Below are 23,162 nucleotides of genomic sequence, written 5' to 3'. Positions count from 1 at the left end.
ACCTGGGTCACCTGGGACCTTCAGAGCACATCAGGAACCTCTGCCATGAACAGCTCAGCACCCTCAGCACCCTGGCAGGACATCCAGACCCAAATCAGGATATTGATGATAATAATAATAATATATATAAAATAGGATATTTATGGTTGATTTTGTCACCTCCTCTGTCACCACAAGTGCTACAAACCCACTGTGACTTTTCTCCCTGGGACCCCAAACCTGGACTTGCAGCTGGGTGTAACCAAGCTGGGAAGCAGCCTGATGGTTAAAGGGTTAAAAATAAAAAATAACACAAATCTAAGCCAAATGGTTTGATGGTTCTGTGAAGGGGATGTTCCCCATGGGACTGCCCAAATGGGGCAGCAGAAGAGCTGGGACTCCTGCAGGGCTTTACAGGAGCCCTTCCTGCTCCAGGAGGGTAAAAGCCAACCCCTAAAATAAAGAAAATGTGAATTACAAATATTTTTTGTCATTTGCACAATCACAGAATAGTGATTTGTTTAGTTAATGTGAATGACAATGATTTTTGCCATTTGCAGAATCACAGAATAGGGATTTCTTTATTTAAATTACAATGATTTTTGCCATTTGCAGAATCACAGAATAGGGATTTCTTTATTTAAATTACAATGATTTCTGCCATTTGCAGAATCACAGAATAGGGATTTCTTTATTTAAATTACAATGATTTTTGCCATTTGCGGAATCACAGAATAGTGATTTATATTTAAATGTGAATGACAATGATTTTTGCCATTTGCACAATCACAGAATAGTGATTTATTTAGTTAATGTGAATTACAATGATTTTTGCCATTTGCAGAATCACAGAATAGGGATTTATATTTAAATATGAATTACAATGATTTTTGTCAGCATCACAGATTAGCGATTTACATTGAAATGTGAATTACAATGATTTTTGCCATTTGCAGAATCCCAGAATAGTGATTTCCATTGAAATGTGAATTACGATGATTTTTGCCATTTGCAGAATCCCAGAATATTGATTTATTCATTTAAATGCGAATTACAATGATTTTTGCAATTCGCAGAATCCCAGAATATTGATTTACATTGAAATGTGAATGACAATGATTTTTGCAATTCGCAGAATATGAAAAATGCGTTTTTCACACGGAATCCCAGAGCGTTTGGGGTGGGAAGGGAGCTCTGGAGAGGGCCCAGCCCGACGGCCCTGGCCAGGCGGGGTCACCTGGGGCAGGGACACGGGGACACAGCCAGGTGGGGCTGGGGTGGCTCCAGCACAGGGGGAACCAAAACCTCCCTGGGCTGTTCAGGCTCTGCCGCCTCCACGTGGGGAATTCTCCCCTGCACTGAGAAGCCCAGAACGGGACGCTGTGAATCTCATGAAATAAAACTCATTCAGGACTCTTCATTCTCACTGGAAATAGGAAAAAAATGTGGAAACTGGGGTTTGAATACCCAGTGAGATAAAAGGGCCTGTGTGTTCCGTTCCAATGGAAATAATGTCATATTTCAATGGAAGCAATTCCATATTTCAATGGAAACAATTCCATATTTCAGTGGAAATAATTCCATGTTTCCAATGGGAATAATTCCGTTTTTCAATGGAAATAATTCCATGTTTCAATGAAAATAATTCCATGTTTCAGTGGAAATAATTCCATTTTCCAATGGAAATAATTCCATGTTTCAGTGGAAATAATTCCGTTTTCCAATGGAAATAACAATTCCACGTTTCAGTGGAAATAATTCCGTTTTCCAATGGAGATAATTCCCTTTTCCAGTGGAAATAATTCCCTTTTCCAATGGCAATAACAATTCCGCGTTTCAGTGGAAATAATTCCGTTTTCCAATGGAAATAATTCCCTTTTCCAATGGAAATAATTCCCTTTTCCAATGGAAATAACAATTCCACGTTTCAGTGGAAATAATTCCGTTTTCCAATGGAAATAATTCCATGTTTCAGTGGAAACAATTCCCTTTTCCAATGGCAATAACAATTCCGCGTTTCAGTGGAGCGCGGCGGCTCCCGGGCGCTACCACAGCGCCCGCGGGGGGGGGGGGGAACCGCGCTCCCCCCGCCCCGGTGGGTGCGGCCGGCGTCTGCGGGGTTGCCGTGGCAACGGGGACAGCGCGGCACGGCCCGAACCGGGCCCGGCCCGGAACGGCGGGGACAGGGACAGGGACACGGGACAGGGACACGGGACAGGAACACGGGACACGGACACGGGAACGGCGGTGAGAGGGACACGGGACAGGGACACGGGAAACAGGAACGGCGGTGAGAGGGACAGGGACAGGGACACGGGACGGGGACACGGGACGGGGACACGAGAATGGCAATGAGAGGGACAGGGACAGGGATATGGGAGAAGGTAACAGGGACAGGGACACGGGACCGGCGGTGAGAGGGACACGGGACACGGGACAGGGACACAAGACAGGGACACGGGGCAGGGACACAGAAACGGCGGTGAGAGGGACACGGGACACGGGAATGGGCCGGGAACAGCAGGATGAGGGACAGGGACACGGGACAGGGACACGGGAACAGTGGTGAGAGGGACACGGACACAGGGCAGGGACATAGGACAAGGGACACGGGACAGGGACATAGGACAGGGACACGGGAAAAGCAGGGACAGGGATGGGAACACAGAATAGGAGAGAGGGACACAGGAGCAGAGAGGGTGACAGGGACAGGGACATGGGAGGGGACGAAGGACAGGGACATGGGACACAGGAGAGGGGACGGAGGACAGGGACATGGGACAGGGGCACAGGACAGGGCACCAGGGGATGGGGGAGTGGGAGAGGGGACAGTGGTGAGGGGACAGGGAGGCAGGATCAGGGACAACTGACCAGATAAGGGACAGGGAAGAGGGGACCAGGGCCAGGGGAGTGGGATGAAAAGGGCTGTGACAGAGGACATGGGAGAGGGAACAGGGATGGAGAGAGGGAACAGTGACAGGGGACAGGGAACTGGGACAGGGGACAGGAGAGAGGAGATGGGGATGGGGGACCAAGACAGGAGATCAGGGACAGGGAGTGGCACAGGGGACCAGGTGAGGGCACAGGGAATGTGGGGTTAGGGGTGGGTGAGGACACTGGGGACAGGGGACAGGACTGGGTGAGGGACATGGCAAAAGGGACACAGGAGAGGGGACTGGGGCTGGGAGGAGGCAGGGACAGGGAGCTGGGGACAGGGGAGGCCTTGGGGACACAGTGGCTTTCCTCTGGTGCTGAGTCCTGCTCCAGGCCAGGATTCCCCATTCCCTGCCCATCCCAGGGCTGCCCTGGTCACTGCTGGGAGCAGGGGACACAGGGGACACAGGGGACAGTCCAGGTGTCAGAGCTGCCTGCAGGGTGATCTCAGGGTAAAATATCCAAAATTCTTTATCCCCAGGTGCTGAGGTGACACTGCCTGCGTACCTCTGACCGTGCTGGTGCCAGGTGTGCTGGCACTGGTGCACATCTGAGAGCAGAACAGCTCAGCACAGACAGCTCAGCACGGAAATCTCAGCTCTGAAATCTCAGCACTGAAATCTCAGCACTGAACAGCTCAGCACTGAAATCTCAGCACTGAAATCTCAGCACAGAACAGCTCAGCACAGAACAGCTCAGCACGGAAATCTCAGCACTGAAATCTCAGCTCTGAAATCTCAGCACGGAAATCTCAGCACTGAAGTCTCAGCATTGAAATCTCAGCTCTGAAATCTCAGCACTGAACAGCTCAGCACGGAAATCTCAGCACTGAAATCTCAGCATTGAAATCTCAGCTCTGAAATCTCAGCTCTGAAATCTCAGCTCTGAAATCTCAGCATTGAAATCTCAGCTCTGAAATCTCAGCTCTGAAATCTCAGCACTGAAATCCCAGCACAGAAATCCCAGCTCTGAAATCTCATCACTGAAGTCTCAGCACTGAAATCTCAGCACTGAAATCCCAGCACTGAAATCCCAGCACTGAAATCCCAGCACTGAAGTCTCAGCACTGAAGTCTCAGCACTGAAATCTCCTTTTCCTCCCTCCCACCTCACCTGGGGAATATCTGGAAGTGCAAACAACTTCTGAACACTTCAGCTGAGTGTAAAGAAATTCTCATCCTAATTTAGACAGAGCTCCAGTTCTCCCTGTGCTCCCTGTCCCACCTTCTGCTGATTTTACATGGCCAGAGGGTCTAAAGTTGCATGAAGAGAATAAACAGAATTCATTTTAACTCTCAGAATTAACATATAACAGATGCTTTGCCTCAGTTTAAGTTTCTTTGGCACAAGCTGGTTTTGCATTATTTATTACCACCAATAGTTGAGATTTCATAGCAGTAAATTCTCTGAGATCTTGACATTATTGCTTAAAGGAAAATCAGTGGGAAGAAAGGAAAATCAGATGAGAGTAGAGAATTGTTTGAACAATAGAAGGTGAAATTCTGAGCCTAAGCCAATGGTAGCAGCTTTTAAATATTATTAAAATGTTTTATGTGTTCTCCAAACAAAATGCAGCTTTTAAATATTATAAGAATTTTTTATGTGCTCTCCAAATAAAATACAGTTTTAAAATAGTAATAGAATGTTTTATGTGTTCTCCAAATGAGGTGCAGCTTTTAAATATCATTAGAATGTTTTATGTGTTCTCCAAATAAAATGCAGCTTTTAAATAATATTAGAATGTTTTATGTGTTCTCCAAACAAAATGCAGCTTTTAAATATTAGAATGTTTTATGTGTTCTCCAAAAGAAATGCAGTTTTTAAGTATTATTAAAATGCATTTTATGTGTTCTCCAAACAAAATGCAACTTTTAAATATTAGAATGTTTTATGTGTTCTCCAAAGTGCAGCTTTTAAATAATATTACAATGTTTTATGTGTTCTCCAAAAGAAATGCAGTTTTTAAGTGTTACTAAACTGTTCTCTGTGTTCCCCAAATGCAGGGCTGCTGTGGACCATCGGTGCAAAGCAGGGCATGAACCCTTCAGCCATGAAATTCATTTCAGTCTCCTCCCCACACACCCACCCCTCCACCAACATCCACGTCCCTCCAAAAACCCTCGTGCCCCCCGTTTTCCAAGCCGCCAGCTGGGACAGGGAGAGGAGCTCAGCCTCCAGTGCTGAGGATTCCCAGGATTCTGGCTCCGAGAGCCTGGAGAAGCAGAGGCAGCACCTGCAAACTCAGGAGCTGGTAGGGCAGGAGGTTGGTGACATCCTGGAGGGTGACAGCTTGGATGGGGACAGCTTGGAGGGGATGAGTTCTGAAGAGGAAGGAGCTGAGTACAGCACAAAAAAGGAAAGGAAACCAAAGATTTGTGGCAGTGGAAGGTAAGGCGAAAACTCGAGTGGAGTGGAATAATTCTGACACTTTTAACCTGATGTTCCTCAAGGCCACGTTTAAACATCCTTCAGAAAGTATTAACTGGGTACATAAAATAAAATTGAATATCCTGTCATATGCATGGGAGGTTTAACCCTGGATAAATAATTGGGAATAATTCTTGAGTTTAAAGGGATTACATTAAACCCCAAGTAATAGCAACGTGCAGTTTCAATTTAATAGTCTACTTAAAATAAAATGACAAACAAATGAAGGCTAAATGATTAATAGCATGCTTTTATTCACCTCCTCAACAAGCAAAATGGCCAGTTATTGAATATTTTATTGTGAGTGCAAATGATGTTAATTGTACTAGAAACATGCTCTAATTTTTAGTAATTTTTTTGGACTGAATACTGTGCTGAATGTGAGGCTCTTCATTAAATGGAAATTTGATTTTATTTTGTTTGAACTCAGCCCAGTGAGTACTCCAGTGCAGCCCATTAAGCAGAGCAAATATCACAGCACATCCATATGAAACCCCCTCTCTACATCCATTACCAACCTCGGAATCTGAAGAGGAAATGCTGCAGCTGCTCTCTGCTCCCCACACTTTTGTTGAGGAGCACTGAGTCCATCCAACCTCCCCACGGAGCTGGGGGCAGCAATAAAAGGTGCCCTTTTTGTCTGGGGATGATTGGGGATGAAGGAGCTCTTCACACTCATCCTCTCCCCGTGCAGTGACCCGGGCTGAGCCCCGCTGCTGGGTTCTGTGCACACATTTCAGCACAAAGGGGCTCCCCAGCCTCATCCTCTGCCATTTCAATCACTGCAATCAGCTCACATATTTCTGTACTCGCTGCAGAGCAGCCTCACCTCGTGCTGTTTACCTGCAGCCCCTTGGCCAGCTGGCAATAATGATACTGTCCCAGGTGGGAATCAGCTCCAAGAGACCATGGCAGCCATGCTCACCTGGAAAGCAAAGAAAACCTGATTATTTTGTTATTTGGAGCTACTTGAAATATAGGCAGAGGCATGAAGCTCGTTGAGAAAGGATGAATAAATGATTTAATTTTTTTTTTTAATATCATTAGGTTGGGGAATCCAGCAGATTTGTGTAACAGGAGCTGAAGAACCAACCAGTGGCTGTAAATGTCCCCAGGGCTGCACTGCAGGTCCAGGGAAGAAAAAACTGTGTAAAAATAAATAGAAATATAGGCAGAGGCATGTAGCTCATTAAAAAAGGACGAATAAATTAATTATTATTTTTAATATCATTAACAAGGCCACAGGTTGAGGAATCCAGCAGATTTCTTTAATAGGAACCAACCAGGTTTCAGTGGCTGTAAATGTCCCCAGGGCTGTACTGCAGGTCCAGGGAAGAAAAAATGGTGTAAAAATAAATAGAAATATAGGCAGAGGCATGTAGCTCGTTTAAAAAGGATTATTTATTATTTTTTAATATCATTAATAAGCCCACAGGTTGAGGAATCCAGCAGATTTCTGTAACAGGAACCAACCAGGTTTCAGTGGCATCCCCAGGGCTGCACTGTAGGTCCAGGGAAGAAAAAATGGTGTAAAAATAAATAGAAATATAGGCAGAGGCATGAAGCTCGTTAGAAAAGGATGAATAAATTAATTATTATTTTTTAATATCATTATCAAGCCCACAGATTGAGGAATCCAGCAGATTTCTTGAATAGGAGCTGAAGAACCAACCAGTGCCTGTAAATGTCCCCAGGGCTGCCCTGCAGGTCCAGGGAAGAAAAAATTGTGTAAAAATAAATAGAAATATAGGCAGAGGCATGTAGCTTGTTAAAAAAGGATTATTTATTATTTATTATTTTTTTAATATCATTATCAAGGCCACAGGTTGAGGAATCCAGCAGATTTCTTGAATAGGAACCAACCAGGTTTCAGTGGCATCCCCAGGGCTGCACTGCAGGCCCAGGGAAGAAAAAATTGTGTCAAAGTTTTGTTTCTCCCCCATTCCTTCCACCTGCACAGCTCCTGGAAGCCTCTTTGGATGGATTTGAGTCCTGCAGTTGCTTTTCCTCCCATTGGATCAGATCTTAAACAGAAATTGGATCAATTGGGGATTTTTTAAGGCAGAGCATCTGGCTTTGCTTTGTGACAAATGTAACTCAGGGCAATAATTTGGCCACTTATTAAAAAATTGCCAAACAGACAGAGTTTCCATTTATGTTTTTCTATTCTAATCTAATCACTGCCTGTTTTTTGCTAAAAAGTGATTTAAAATCTTTTCTAGAAGGAGTTTTTTAATCAAAGCATCAGGATGTTGCACAGGAATGAGGAGAGAAAATAAGAACACAGAGCTGGAGGCTGTTCTTGTTTGGACAGTCTCAAAAGGACACTTGAAAACTGATTTTACCAGGAATTTCACTTTTATTTCACTCAGCAGAGCCTTTGAAGAAGGAACAACACAAATTGCCTTTTGTAGACTTGTGTCATTTTTAAGGAGACAACAGAACAATGCAATTTATCATTTCACCTTTCAGCTGGTTCTACAAGGATTTAAAAATTTCTGTGCAAAATTTAGGATAATGATTGTACTCCACTGTGATCTGAGTGTTAGACCCATTTATCATTCACTGATGGTGGAAATTAAAAAGGAAGAGGAAGTCCTGCCTAGGTTTCCTACCAAAAAATCTTTGATAAAACCCTTCTGATGCTGATTCCATACTGAATCCAGTGAAACAATTCATTTGGCCACAGCAGGACACTGAAATAATACAGAATTTGTACCATTTATGCAGAAATAATTTGGTTTTTGTTTTGTTTTGTTTTGTTTTAATTAGGAAGAAACTGCCTGTGGACAAATATTCCAGCCTGAGGTACAATCCTCATTGGAAGAATGCAACAAAGGGAGATTTTTTTGAGGCAGAGGAGTCACCCCAAGTTTTTGGAGGAAGCAGTTGGGACTTTTCAGTGGATTCATTTTATCTCCATCCTGATGGCTCCCCAGAGGATAACCAGGATTCACTCCCAGAGTTTGAGCCAGAATTATTCAGCTTCCATGGAGCAAATGTGGCCAGCAGCAAACCTGATGGGCCACAAGCCAAAAGGGAGGAACCTGCAGATGGATTCCATCCCAAAAATAATCCTGGCCATGCTTTTCCTGCTCAGAACCAACAGGATCCACCCCAAAGAGCAAAAAAGGACTTTGTGAAAAAAAATAAACGGACTTTGGGCTTACAGTCAGAGAGGATTAATTCCTATCTTGAGCTGCACAATAAAAAGCAGCAAGTTCTCCAAGGGCAGGTGGGTGAATGCATAAATTCCCTAATTTCTATGGATTAGGTCTGTCTGGTGTTGAACTCTCAGCTTTGCAGAGGGGAGAAGCAGATTTGAAATCCATGATGCCAGGGAGTGACAGCTTTGGATTTCCAGGGAGAATCTTGCTCAGCCTTTGTGGGATAATCACAAATCCCCAGCTGCTCCCAAGCCCAGGGCTGGCTTTTTATGGATGCATTTCATCTGAAAACTTCTAAATGTGTAAAATTTAAAATTCTAAAACTATTAATTATTAAAATTATCAATTATTATAATTTATTAAAAATATTAAAATTATAATTATTAAAATCTTGTTCAGCCCTTGTGGGACAATCACAAATCCCCAGCTGCTCCCAAGCCCAGGGCTGGCTTTTGATAGATGCATTTCATCTGAAAACTTCTAAATGTATAAATTCTAAATGTGTAAAATTTAAAATTCTAAAATTATGAATCATTAAAATTATTAAGTGTTAACATTTATTAAAATTATTAAAATTATAATTATTAAAATCTTGTGGGATAATCACAGATCCCCAGCTGCTCCCAAGCCCAGGGCTGGCTTTTTATAGATATATTTAATCTGAAAACTTCTAAATGTATAAATTCTAAATGTGTAAAATTTAAAATTCTAAAATGATTAATTATTAAAATTATTAAAATTATAATTATTAAAATCTTGCTCAGCCCTTGTGGGATAATCCCAAATCCCCAGCTGCTCCCAAGCCCAGGGCTGGCCACGTCCCAGCTGCCTGGTCCTGGCCAGGGAAGATCTCACACTGATTTTTAATCTTGATTCTAAGGAAATTCTGTGCTCTGCACTGCCCCTTATCAGTGGCTGCCTCTCGTTTATTCTGCTTGGCCAACATGAGTTTGATAATGAGTTTGATAATGAGATTGATAATGAGATTGATAACGTTCCCATGTTAATGTTAGCATTAGCAACATAACTTTGATGGTGATTCTCTCTGCTGTGCCTTATTCCAGATTCATTTTATAAATTTAGAATTTATACACTTAGAGTTTTTCAGATGAAATGTATCCATAAAAGCACTGAATTTGGATGTTTAAAGCTGGCATCTTGTGACTTTTAAAGTAATTATTACTGACAAGAAGTTCTGACTTTACATATTCTGGAAGTTCTGACTTTGCACAGTCTGGAAGTTCTGACTTCCTTTTTTAGAGGATTTAATAATTGAATTTAGAATTTTAGAATAATAAATTTTACACATTTAGAATTTATACATTTAGAATTTTTCAGATGAAATGTATCCACAAAAGCACTGAATTTGGATGTTTAAAGCTGGCATCTTGTGACTTTTAAAGTAATTATTACTGACAAGAAGTTCTGACTTTACACAGTCTGGAAGTTCTGACTTTACACAGTCTGGAAGTTCTGACTTCCTTTTTTAAAGCATTTAATAATTTAATTTATAATTTTAGAATTACAAATTTTATAAACTTAGAATTTATACATTTATATAAATTTCTAAATATTATATATAAATACATTTATAAAAGCCCTGAATTTGGATGTTTGAAGCTGTCGTCTTGTGGCTTTTAAAGTAATTATTAGCGACAAGAAGTTCTGACTATGCCCATTCTGGAAGTTTTAGAATTTTAAATTTTATAAATTTAGAATTTATACATTTAGAGTTTTTCAGATGAAATGTATCCATAAAAGCACTGAATTTGGATGTTTAAAGCTGTCATCTTGTGACTTTTAAAGTAATTATTACTGACAAGAAGTTCTGACTTTACACAGTCTGGAAGTTCTGACTTCCTTTTTTAGAGAATTTAATAATTGAATTTATAATTTTAGAATTATAAATTTTATACATTTAGAATTTTTCAGATGAAATGTATCCACAAAAGCACTGAATTTGGATGTTTAAAGCTATCATCTTGTGACTTTTAAAGTAATTATTACTGACAAGAAGTTCTGACTTTACATATTCTGGAAGTTCTGACTTCCTTTTTTAAAGCATTTAATAATTTAATTTATAATTTTAAATTTTATAAATTTAGAATTTATACATTTATATAAATTTATAAATATTATATATAAATACATTTATAAAAGCCCTGAATTTGGATGTTTGAAGCTGTCATCTTGTGGCTTTTAAAGTAATTATTAGCGACAAGAAGTTCTGATTTTACACAGTCAGGAAGTTCTGACCATGCAGAGTCTGGAAGTTCTGATTTTACACAGTCAGGAAGTTGTGACCATGCAGATTCTGCAAGTTCTGACTTTGCACAGTCTCAGCCAACTTGTGGCAAGGTTTGAGAGGAAATGTAATTACAGTTCCTAATGAACCATTAGAAACGAGTTCATTGCTTTTCCTTGCTGCTTATTATGCATCATGGGAAGGGGGGGTCACTGAATTGCTCCACACAGAAAATTCTTACCTTGGGGAGCTCCAGGGCCCTTGTGCTCCCAGTGACGGCTCTGCCAGGGCTAATGAAGAGTTGACACAAATCAGAGGAGATTTTCTGACTTCATTCCAGTGGCAGCAATGATGGACAGGGTTGGTTTTTTTCTTTTGTAGAGCTATTAAGAGCACTTGTGTTTTTTCACTTCTAATTTGGATGATGGTAAAAATAATGAGTGTGGATGGATGCTAATTAGAGCGGTGTTGATATGATTATGTTTGCTATTCAGGGAATTCTGGAAATCTTTCCTGGCTAAGTGTTGGAGCCGGGGATCAGGACTTCATTGTGCAGACACTGTTTAAAACTATGGAATAGGCAAAGGAATCAGTTAAAATCAGGGTTATGAGATAAGATTATCTCGCTGGAGCTGCCTTGGGGACAGCAGAGAGGTGGCACAGCAGGCAGGGGGGTGCAGGAAAGTTTCTTCATGGCCTTGAGAAGTTACAGGGAAATTGTGGAATTCCCATCCCTGGAAGTGTTCCAGGACAGGGCTGGGAGCAGCCTGGGCTGGTGGAAGGTGTCCCTGCCCATGGCAGGGGTGGGACAGGGTGGCCTTTGAGGGAGATCCCTTCCCACCCCAGCATTCCATAACCCTGAGGTTCCATGAGCGGCGTCACCACCGCTGGCAGCCACCCCTGGAGCTGCTGCGGGACAGGCAGAAGTTCCTGATTAATTTATTGTTCATTAACAGTTCATTTACTGATTCCTAAGCAGATAACCATGGCTCAGTCCTGTTGGAAGGGGTGAAAAAGGCCCTGAGGGGACATGGTGGTGGTGCAGGGGCCAACTTTGGTCACCCCACCTGGAAAGCTCCATCCAAAAGTGCAAAACCACCAAGGATCTGTAAAAGCAGATGAGCCACATGTCAGCAATGCAACTGTGCTTCCCTAAACTGACTATTCTGGGCTTTGCAGAGAGTTAAAGCTGAATGTATTGATCTGCTCACTGCTGGGCTGTGGCAATGAAATGGTGCTTGCTCTGAGGGCAGGACTTGGTGCACAGCTGAGTTAAAACACTTCCAACCTCATTGTGCAAGATTTACATTTACAGATTTCCCAAAACACACCCCAAACCCCTGCTGATCTGTACATTTCCTAATAATTCATGCACCATTTTCTAGTGCATCAAGTTCTTTGCAGCATTGCCTGATCCCTACAGAACCCCATGATGAGTTTCTCTGATAGAGAAAGGGAGCGAGGCAGGAGGAGAAGCAGTGCCCAGTGCAGCTCAGCTGCGCTCAATCCGAGTTGCTTTCCTACCTCCAAGCCAGGAACACAATGTACAATTTGTAATGGCTCTAGAAAAAGGCCCTGAGGGGACATGGTGGTGGTGCAGGAGCCAGCTTTGGTCACCCCACCTGGAAAGCTCCATCCAAACGTGCAAAACCACCAAGGAACAGATGAGCCACATGTCAGCAATGCAACTGAGCTTCCTAAACTGATTATTCTGGGCTTTGCAGAGGATTGGAGCTGAATTTATTGATCTGCTCACTGCTGGGCTGTGGCAATGAAATGGTGCTTGCTCTGAGGGCAGGACTTGGTGCACAGCTGAGTTAAAACACTCCCAGCCTCGTTGTGCAAGATTTACATTTACAGATTTCCCAAACCCGTGCTGATCTGTACATTTCCTAATTCATGCACCATTTTCTACTGCATCAAGTTCTTTGCAGCATTGCCTGATCCCTACAGAACCCCATGATGAGTTTCTCTGAGAGAGAGCGAGCGAGGCAGGAGGAGAAGCAGTGCCCAGTGCAGCTCAGCTGTGCTCAATCCGAGTTGCTTTCCTACCTCCAAGCCCCTCACTTCAAAGCCAGGAACACAATGTACAATTTTTTAATGGCTCTAGAAAAAGGCCCTGAGGGGACATGGTGGTGGTGCAGGAGCCAGCTTTGGTCACCCCACCTGGAAAGCTCCATCCAAAAGTGCAAAACCACCAAGGAACAGATGAGCCACATGTCAGCAATCCAACTGAGCTCCCTAAACTGATTATTCTGGGCTTTGCAGGGAGTTAAAGCTGAATGTATTGATCTGCTCACTGCTGGGCTGTGGCAATGAAATGGTGTTTGCTCTGAGGGCAGGACTTTGTGCACAGCTGAGTTAAAACACTTCCAACCTCGTTGTGCAAGATTTACATTTACAGATTTCCCAAACCCGTGCTGATCTGTACATTTCCTAATTCATTTCTACTGCATCAAGTTCTTTGCAGCATTGCCTGATCCCTACAGAACCCCATGATGAGTTTCTCTGAGAGAGAGCGAGCGAGGCAGGAGGAGAAGCAGTGCCCAGTGCAGCTCAGCTGGGCTCAATCCGAGTTGCTTTCCTACCTCCAAGCCCCTCACTTCAAAGCCAGGAACATAATGTACAATTTTTTAATGGCTCTAGAGCAAGGCACTCAGACTCTCTGTGCACTGAGCCTTCCCTCGGTGTAAACACCTAATCAAGATTGCCTGTGCTTCAACAATAGCAGCCAAATGCAATTCGAGAACCACAAGGCTTTGAAGTCCTCCCTGCAAAGGCTGGTTTGCCAGTCTGGGATAATGACATGCCATGATTGCTGCCTTTGTTGTATCTTTTCAGTGGAGAAGCAATTATGGGCCTCAATTTAACAGAATAGGCATTACACAGCTTATGATTCTCAAAATGCAATTTCATTTGATCATTTTCTCAATTTGATTGGTATTAATAGAATGGTTCGCAAAAAAAAAAAAAAGGGGGAAAAAAAAGAAGAAAAAAAAAAAAAGAAAAAAATGCTGGCAGAGGTTGTGTCCTGTTCCTCTTTCAAAGAGATAATGTAGAAGTATGTTTGTGTGTTTTACCTGCCCAGCACTCCATCAATGCACCGAGTCAGTTGGTTCCACCAAAAACATCTTATTCACTGCAAAGCTCTGGCTGTCCACAGCTCAGGAAAACCTCCGTGGTATTTTTTAATTTTCTTGTGAATTTTTCCAGGGATTTACGTTGAATTTGGAGCCATGAGATCACCCATAAATTCAGCAATAAACCCTGCCCACCTTTTCTTTCTGCCCTAATCTCTTACCCTCAAAGTGAGAGGCTCAGCTTCCCACTTTTTTTTTTCCCCACATGAAAAAACTGATTCCTTTGCCTATTCCATATTTTTAAACAGTGTCTGCACAATGAAGTCCTGATCCCTGGCTCCAACACTTAGACAGGAAAGATTTCCAGAATTCCCTGAATAGCAAACATAATCATATCAACACAGCTCTAATTAGCATCCATCCACACTCGTTATTTTTACCATCATCCAAATTAGAAGTGAAAAAATCATTTTCAGTTGATAATTCATAAATATCTTTTATCTTTTGGTCATAAATATCTTCCCACTGCCCCTTCTCCTGTGGGACCACTCTGGGGTGAAGCAGAGATTCCTGTCACAGTCACACTTCCACTAAAATACTCAGCAGGATGGTTTGGGACAAAAAAACAGAGACTAAAAATTGGATTTCCTGCAGTTTTATAGATTAAAAAAAGTTTATTTCAAGGAAAAAAAAAATCAATTATTGCTATATTTACAAGGGGATCACTCATCTTTGTGCAGCGATAACCGCACAAACTCAGAAAAAACTTGCTCCAAACAAATTTGCAGCCGTGGTTATTGGAGCTGTCCTTGTTTGTGAGCTTGTTTTCCCAGCTCTGTGCACTCCAGACTTTATCCCTGCAGCTCCCCCTGTGCTTTTCAGCCCCATTATTGTGTTTTTCCAGCTTTTCCTGCGAGCCTCTCTTGCAGAGGCTGGGATGTGTGATTGCCTGGCCAGGGCTGGTTTCTGGCTGCTTTTCTGTTATTAGGTGCATTTCCTCCATGGAAATGGAGGAGCTCAGACGTTTGAGAGTTTCTGTGCTGCACAATTTTCCTTTCTTTTATTCCTCTTAAAAGTAGAAGGAATCATCCCTCCCTTTAATTGGGTTTGGCTTCTTTTTTTTTTTCCTTTAACCATTTCCTTGTCATCCGTTCCATCGTGCCAAAATTTAACATTTTAATTTTAATAGGCCGCAGATTATTCCTCATTATTTCCCCAAGATTTTGAGATCTGTTCCCCCGACTGCTGTGGCCATGAACATTCCTGGTTTTTAGGTCACAGATCCTCCACCAGCTGATGAAGAACCACTCCAGAGTGTCCCAGCATTCCAGCCTGGGAAAATGAAACCTGAAGAGAAATGGTACCCAAAAGGACAGCAGCTCAAGGTTCCTTTTTGAGAGAATTTAATAATTAAAATTCAGTAGAATTTACCGTTTTAGAATTTGAAATTTTAAAAATTGAAATGGATCTATAAAATATTTAATATAGAAAGAGTATATATTTATATTTAAATCATATAAATATTATATATGATATATTAATGTTTTAATGTATATAAAAATATTTTATAAGTTGAATTTTTGGGTTGAATCCACCATGAGCAGGGTTAGATCCAAGCATCTCAGAGATATTTTGATGTGAGTGATGGAACTTCCACCTGAATATCTCAAATATCCCCTGGGAAATTCAGCCAGCTGCTGGTGATTTGAATTTTGGGTTGAATCCACCATGAGCAGGGTTAGATCCTAGCAGCACAGAGGGATTTTGGTCAGTGATTTTGGTGAGGGATTTTGGTGAGTGAGTTTTTGGAACTTCCACCTGAATATCTCAAACCCAGCTGTTGGTGATTTGAATTTTGGGTTGGATCCACCATGAGCAGGGTTAGATCAAAGCAGCTCAGAGGGATTCTGATGAGTGATGGAACTTCCACCCGAATATCTCAAATCCAGCTGTTGGTGAATTGAATTTTGGGTTGAATCCACCATGAGCAGGACTCAATCCAAGCAGCTCAGAGGGATTTTGGTCAATGATGGAACTTCTACCTGAATATCTCAAACCCAGCTGCTGGTGAATTGAATTTTGGGTTGGATCCACCATGAGCAGGGTTAGATCTGAGCAGCTCAGAGATATTTTGGTGAGTGATGAAACTTCTACCTGAATATCTCAAATCCAGCTATTGGTGAATTGAATTTTGGGTTGAATCCACCATGAGCAGGGCTCAATCCAAGTAGCACAGAGGGGTTTTGATGTGAGTGATGGAACTTCCACCTGAATATCTCAAACCCAGCTGTTGGTGATTTGAATTTTGGGTTGAATCCACCATGAGCAGGGTTGGATCCAAGCAGCACAGAGGGATTTTGGTCAGTGATGAAACTTGCACCTGAATATCTCAAACCCAGCTGTTGGTGACTCGAATTTTGGGTTGAATCCACCATGAGCAGGGTTAGATCCAAGCAGCACAGAGGGATTTTGGTCAATGTTGGTGATTCAAATTTTGGGTTGGATCCACCATGAGCAGTGTTGGATCCAATCAGCTCAGAGGGATTTTGGTGAGTGAGTTTTTGGAACTTCCACCTGAATATCTCAAACCCAGCTGTTGGTGACTCAAATTTTGGGTTGAATCCCCCATGAGCAGGGTTAGATCCCAGCAGCTCAGAGGGATTTTGGTGAGGGATGGAACTTCCACCTGAATATCTCAAATCCAGCTATTGGTGAATTGAATTTTGGGTTGAATCCACCACGAGCAGGGCTCAATCCAAGCAGCACAGAGGGGTTTTGATGTGAGTGATGGAACTTCCACCTGAATATCTCAAACCCAGCTGTTGGTGATTTGAATTTTGGGTTGAATCCCCCATGAGCAGGGTTGGATCTGAGCAGCTCAGAGGGATTTTGGTGACTGATGGGTTGATGGATGGAACTTGCACCTGAATATCTCAAACCCAGCTGCTGGTGAATTGAATTTTGGGTTGAATCCACCATGAGCAGGGCTCAATCCAAGCAGCTCAGAGGGGTTTTGATGTGAGTGATGAAACTTGCACCTGAATATCTCAAACGCAGCTGTTGGTGACTCGTTTCAGGAGCAGCCCAGGTCCTTGCAGAGACAAAAAGCAGAGCCCAAGCAGCCTCTGAGGGGCAGAACCTTGGCAAGGAGCGATGGCCCAGAGCCCCCAGGAGCAGCAGGAGCAGCGAATGCCCGGGTGCAGAGGCAGCAGCAAACCCCAGGGTTCCAGGCTGCCCCCCCTGCCCTGGGGCAGGAGCCCAGCTCAGCCCCCAACCCAAATTCTGCTCTTGGCCCAGCAGGAAAACCCCAGAGTGGGTTAAATGATATCCCAAATTCAATCCTTACCACGCCTGCCTATTTTCTCCCAATATTTCAGAATTTTTACCCACCAGAGGTTTTAGATCCTGAATGTCCCAGTCAGGAGGACAAGAAATACCAGCAGGACTCTCCAGCTGGAATTCCACAGCAATTCCCAGCCAATGCCATCCCTGGGCAGGATTTTCCCAGGAAAAACAGCAGCAGTGACCAGGCACATCCAGAATTGGAGAATATTTCATCTGATTTTAATGCAATTTTTCAAGAAAGAGTGAAGGATCAAGCACCTCTTCCAGATTTCAAAAATCACATTCATGAGGATCACAGGTATCAGAATAGTTTGTGGTGAGGATTTAAGTGATAAAATAATATTATCATCACCCTGTGATGCCCAGAGAAGAAACAAAAAAATGCTTTAAACTCCAAAGTATAAAGTTATTTTGCTACAATCCTACCATTATAATTTATTTCTAATTGAAGTTTCATTATAGGTATTGATTTTTAAATCTGGCATTGGAAAAGGACAGTTCAGAGTTTGTAGCAAAATTGGCTTTGCAGGATGGATATTCAGGGGCAGTTCTGTCCCTAAAGGGGGGAGCAGGAAAATCCTCAATTGTGAAGAATTTCACCTGTCTTAAAAAAAAAAAAAAAAATGAAGGTTTTATTTCACATAAATGAATAATTCTATCAGTACTCAGCAGGCCTGATCCAAAAGCTTTCATTTGCTTTAATCACCTTTGCATCAGGCTGAAATTTCCCCATTTGTGGTTTTTTTTTCCATTTATTTTCCATAAACTTGGGTGCAAGCCAAGTCATTTATTGTGAAATCCTCACCTTCCCATCTCCCTGCTCCCTTATTCCATGTTCAGGTTGTTTGCTGTGTGTAAATTCAGATTTTTACTCTTCCCCCCTCATTTTTTAAGGCCTTTTCCATGTTTTGCTCACAGCTCACCAACACCTGCTTGTAGAATCTCCCATCTCATAGAGAAGAAGGAAAAGCCAAGAATTTCTGATTTTGAAGATGATTTTGCTGGCACCTGGCTGTGGGGTTTGTTCCCACCTGCCCTGCCCCAGGGAGACTCAGGAAAAGCTGAAGGAAATCCAAGGAAAATGAGAAGAAGCAGCTCAGAGGGGTCTCTGCTGCAGAGGGAAAAACAAAACCAGCCCAAAGCCAGCAAGAAGGTGAGAAAATAGATGTGGGTCGAGTGGTTTAACATTTCTATTCCCCCTCCAACATTTCTTCTTAATAATCCAAAGTTTAAAAACAAAAAAGAATACAAATAGGGACTGAGAAATGTTGTAAGAGCACGTGGACACACAGCAGAGCATTAAAAATCGTGGAACAAAGGTAGAAACAGGCACTGAAATCATTTTAGAGCAGAGGGATCCACCTGGTTCTGAGAGTTCACTGGAATCATTTCAGTTCATTTGGTTCACTGGAATCATTTTAGTTCATTTGGTTCAGTGAAATCATTTTAGAGCAGAGGGATCCACCTGGTTCTGAGAGTTCAGTGAAATCATTTTCGCTCATTTGGTTCAGTGAAATCATTTTCATTCATTTGATTCAGTGAAATCATTTCAGTTCATTTGGTTCACTGGAATCATTTTAGAGCAGAGGGATCCACCTGGTTCTGAGAGTTCAATAAAATTATTTCAGTTGATTTGGTTCACTGGAATCATTTTAGTTCATTTGGTTCACTGGGATCATTTTAGAGCAAAGGGATCAGACTGGTTCTGAGAGTTCACTGAAATCAGTTCATTTGGTTCAGTGAAATCATTTTAGAGCAGAGGGATCCATCTGGTTCTGAGAGTTCACTGAAATAATTTCTGTTCATTTGGTTCACTGGAATCATTTTAGTTCATTTGGTTCACTGGAATCATTTTGGAGCAAAGGGATCAGTCTGGTGTAGCTGCAGGGACACACAGAGCAGGGTTTGTCCTGTCCTTTACCCACAGATAAAATGATTTTGATTCACCAGGGTCAGGCTGTTTGTCAGGAGCAGCAGGCAGCCTCAGATCTGAGCCATCCATTACCCCGCTCACGCTCCTTTCTTGCCCAGCTCAAATCTCCTGCTTTCCAAGGCATTCCAAGCCCAGATCTGCAGGATTTGCAAAGCTGACAGCACGAACCTCATCCCAAAGCTCCTGATGGTCCTTATTAAAAATTGGATTTCTGTCTCCTCTGCAGGCCCACTTGTGCTGGTGTCAGCACTTAGCACAGCAGAAAGCTGCCCGTGACAAATTCAACGTTTGAGGAGTTTGCTCCAGGTCTCAGGGCAGACAAACTAAGCTGGAATAATGACTCCATGCACTTTGGGTATTGCTGCCTGAGTGCCTCTAAGAAGAATTAGGATTATGGTGGGGACTGCAGGGCAGGGCTCCTTCTCTTTCTTTTGTTTCTTGTCCCGTGCTTGCAGCAGTTTTCTCACGCTCCACATGTGAGGAATGCACAGAGAGCCAGACTGGTTGTGCTCCCAGCAAAATCCAGCTTTTCCTCATAAACAAATGCACTCAGTGCAGCAAGTGGGGAAGCCCTGATTTTATTTATTTTTAATTTCTCTGTGGGACACAGAGAAATTAACTCCTCACTGTACCTCAAATTAAAAATTAGTGAGTTATGGCATGTAAGAGCAGGGATAGCTGACAAAGAGAAACCTCAAGTAGCAAATTTAGTGCATAAAATGAATTTCTCTGCAGCTGAGTTTAACTTGAACTGCGTTTTGAAGAAATGCCCATTTTATTTGCATAGAGAAATTGGTGTTCCTGCCTTAGTGTGTGGTTGAAATGATCACAGAGCTGATCATAATGAGCTTCACTCACAAGTTTTTAAACATAATTCCCTTCTAAAAATGTGGTCTTAAAAGAGAATAAAAATATTATGGGGGCATTGGAGTCCTCGTGTGATGTCCTGAAGTGCTGGATGGCATCACCCACCACTCCTGCACTTGTAAAGCCTTTGCTGTGCAGCAAACATGGATTTTTCTTGTGTCTGTGGGCAACTTTCCAGTGCAGCTTTCAGAACAAGGAAAGGTTGTTCTCACTAACATCATTTGCCTGATTTTTGCCACCAAAGTCAGGTAATTTCATCTGCTTCTCTCACAAAAAAATTTCTTTGGAGTCTCATTCTAACCACAGTCAAATGAGCGGCTTTGAGCTGTTTCACAATAAAGCTCACAAAAGGTCATTTTTGATTGAGAAAATATCACTTTGTGATTGGGATAATTGGCAATTTCCCACCTGGATCCAAAGGAAATTCTGTGTCATTTCACTTTTCCCATTAAGTCAGTCCTGTTGGTCACTTATTTAAAATGCCAGGGGTGCAGCTGAGATTGCAAATAAAATCCTGATGTTTCCACTATAAAACCTTCTTGAATTATTCCCTCTGTGAAATCATATCAAGGAAAATCTGTTTGCTGTTTGGTTTTCAGCTGGGGAGCTCCAAATTCTACTTCAATCTGAGTATGAAGCTTGGAGGCCTTGGACCTGACTATGAAACAATCAAGGAGAAAGTGAGTAAACCAAAAGTGGATTTAGGCAGGGGAGAGTGGCAGAGAAACCATAATTTATGATTATCTGGAACTTTAAATCCTTGCTTGAGAGAAATATCCTTGGAGAAAGTGAGTAAACCAAAAGTGGATTTAGGCAGGGGAGAGTGGCAGAGAAATCATCATTTACAATTATCTGGGACTTTATATCCTTGGCTAGCTGGAGATCCTACAGGAAAACTCAAATAAAAGCAAAGACAGCTGTCCTGGGGATAATTTTTACCCTCTCATTTTTAAAATCCAGAAATGGGAATTAATCAGGGCTAATTGGACATCAGGAAATTACCCACTCAAGTGGCTGAGTTGTCATTCCCAGTGTAAAGATGCACCAAATGTTCCAAGTGGAAATCAAAGTTGTACAAACACGAGAAAATACCTGGCTGCATTCTGGTGAAACGGGGACAGATTGTTCAGGACAGAATAAAGATGGAGCTGTCACATTTCTGTGCTGAGCTCCAGCCTCCATTCAGTCCAGGGGAAAAAGCTCTTAAAAGGGAAAAGCCACTAAAAGAAGCTGTGCCATTTATCAGGGCTTCCTGTTGTGTGCTGAGGAGGGATCAATGGCAGAGGCAGGCTGGACAGCAGCAGAGCTGGAAATGGAATAGTGGTGGGAAAAGGAATATTGGTGGGAAAAGGAATATTGGTGGGAAAAGGAATATTGGTGGGAAAAGGAATATTGGTGGGAAATGGAATATTGGTGGGAAAAGGCTTGCACTGGTGGGTCCCCCCAAACCACTGAATTCCAGGCCCCTTTTCTGCTTTGCTCAGAAAGAAAAGCTGAAGCTGCAGAAGGAATATTCCAGGCAAATCAAGGAATATAACATGAAGAATCTGACTGTGGTTCAGAGGCTGCCTGCAAAGGCCCAGGTGTCCTCGGTGTCCCGGCAGAAGGTGAGGGCTGAGCCCTTCCCTGGGTGCTCCTGAGGGGGACAGGGAGCGCTGCAGGCCCCAGCACAAAGCTGGGACCCCAATCATATCAGAGTTCCTCCTTTCCTTGCGTTTATTCCCAAAAATAAACCACCAAGAGACACAACTTTATTGGCTGGGTGGCAAAATGGGTTTGGATTCTTTTAGGAGCCTTCAACAGGAACGTGAGATTACGCACGGGAGACGTGAGGTGTTCCCAAATCCCTGCAACGCACAGGCACCAAAACCCACCCCGGTTAAACCAGGGCTCTGCCAGCTCCAGCATTTCTGTAAAACTCTTTCCATTCCCTCTCCAGTTCCACGTTCCAGGCATCATTTTGCTTTTTAATTTGGATATTTAAGTGCATTGCCCAGGAGAACCTGAGCTTGTCCTGATAACCTGCAACACTTCCTGCCTGAGAGCAAGAGCTTAATGAGACTGGAAAAAAAATGTTTATAAATTTAATAAATTCGTGTTGCTCTTTCTTTTTTTCAAATAAAAACACTTCCTCAGTGTCTAAGGTGGCTTCCTGTGGTGCCAGGAAGCAAATCTTGGCCTGGGTTGTGTTGCAGTCACCACTGAAGAACCTGGGATTGAATTCTGTCAGAAACAAGCTCAGGAATTCAGAGATATCTCACTCAACCCACCTAAATATTTTTTTAGAAATCTCAGCCAGGGTTTCCCTTGCTCAGTCCCCCCAGTTTTTGCTGTTTTTAGGCTCTGGAATATGCCAAGAAGATTCCAAGACCAAAGACGTTGATAGCAAAGCAATGGGAGCAGGAGGTGAAGGAGGCTCTGCCCCAGGCCCCAGCTGGACCCAGGTTACCCAAAATCCCATCCCTGGAATCCCTGTGGAGCAGGCACGAGAAGGAGAAGGAAGCTGTGGCTGCTTTTGAAGCCCTTCACATCTTGTAGGTACTTGGGGGAGCTCAGGGATCGAGGCAAAAATGCCTGAATTGTTTTTATTTTCAGCTGTGACCATCACATTTTCATTTCCCGGTCTGCTGAAATTTAAACTGGTTTAAGTTTAATTATTTTTAAGTGTTAGAGTTGGTTTTAATTGTTCAACTTGTACCTGTTTTGTTAATAAATTGACCTTTTGCATTTTTAGCATTTTAAATATAGTGCTCAGTTCTTTTATTAGAAAATGTTTTGTTAGAAATTTAGTCCTCTGTTCTTTTTCTTTGAAATAAATGATCTGAAAATTGCATCTTTTACACCAATAATCTCTTGCCTTGTCACAGCTGGATCATTTTTGAACATATAAACAGACATATCTACAAAACATTAAAAATAAACTTCTGTTTCATCTGATGATATTAACACCAGCAATATTTCTCTTTCTGAAATGGAAAAGAGACTTTTGGCCAGAAATAAAAGCAAAAATAATCCATTGCTGCTAAAAAGAGAACAAAAATATGCTCCAAACACATCAGTTGGTAATGATGCAATGCTAATTATTTAATTGTTACTCTGTTATCTCTTAGTGAAGAGTTTCCACAAAAAAAAATAAAAATTCTGAAGCTTCATTTGGGACAAGAAAATTCCAAACAAGTCCTGGCT

General features: G+C 42.4%; 1 protein-coding gene across 5 annotated transcripts; it reads left to right on the top strand.

Moving 5' to 3' along the window:
* The first annotated feature begins 2,104 nt into the window (after positions 1-2,104).
* Positions 2,105-22,825, top strand: JHY (junctional cadherin complex regulator). 5 transcript variants are annotated; one of them, XM_071449621.1, is made up of 10 exons: positions 2,105-2,226; positions 3,395-4,074; positions 4,916-5,300; positions 8,112-8,574; positions 15,106-15,216; positions 17,209-17,474; positions 18,095-18,329; positions 20,576-20,656; positions 21,461-21,583; positions 22,317-22,825. In XM_071449621.1, the coding sequence occupies exons 3-10, from the start codon at positions 4,948-4,950 to the stop codon at positions 22,512-22,514; spliced, it is 1,830 nt and encodes a 609-aa protein (XP_071305722.1). In that variant the 5' UTR covers positions 2,105-2,226; positions 3,395-4,074; positions 4,916-4,947; the 3' UTR covers positions 22,515-22,825. The 5 variants fall into 5 exon arrangements, with proteins under 5 accessions (XP_071305722.1, XP_071305718.1, XP_071305720.1 ...); XM_071449617.1 differs by having other exon boundaries at positions 16,909-17,474; XM_071449619.1 differs by having other exon boundaries at positions 3,395-4,406; positions 16,909-17,474.
* The last annotated feature ends 337 nt before the right edge of the window (positions 22,826-23,162 follow it).

The sequence above is a fragment of the Agelaius tricolor genome, unplaced genomic scaffold (genome assembly GCF_023055355.1).
Source record: "Agelaius tricolor isolate 1412-34295 unplaced genomic scaffold, bAgeTri1.0.p SCAF_29, whole genome shotgun sequence".
Lineage (NCBI taxonomy): Eukaryota > Metazoa > Chordata > Aves > Passeriformes > Icteridae > Agelaius > Agelaius tricolor.
Note: the sequence above shows the minus strand (reverse complement) of the source record. Positions and strands in the feature narration are given on the sequence as shown.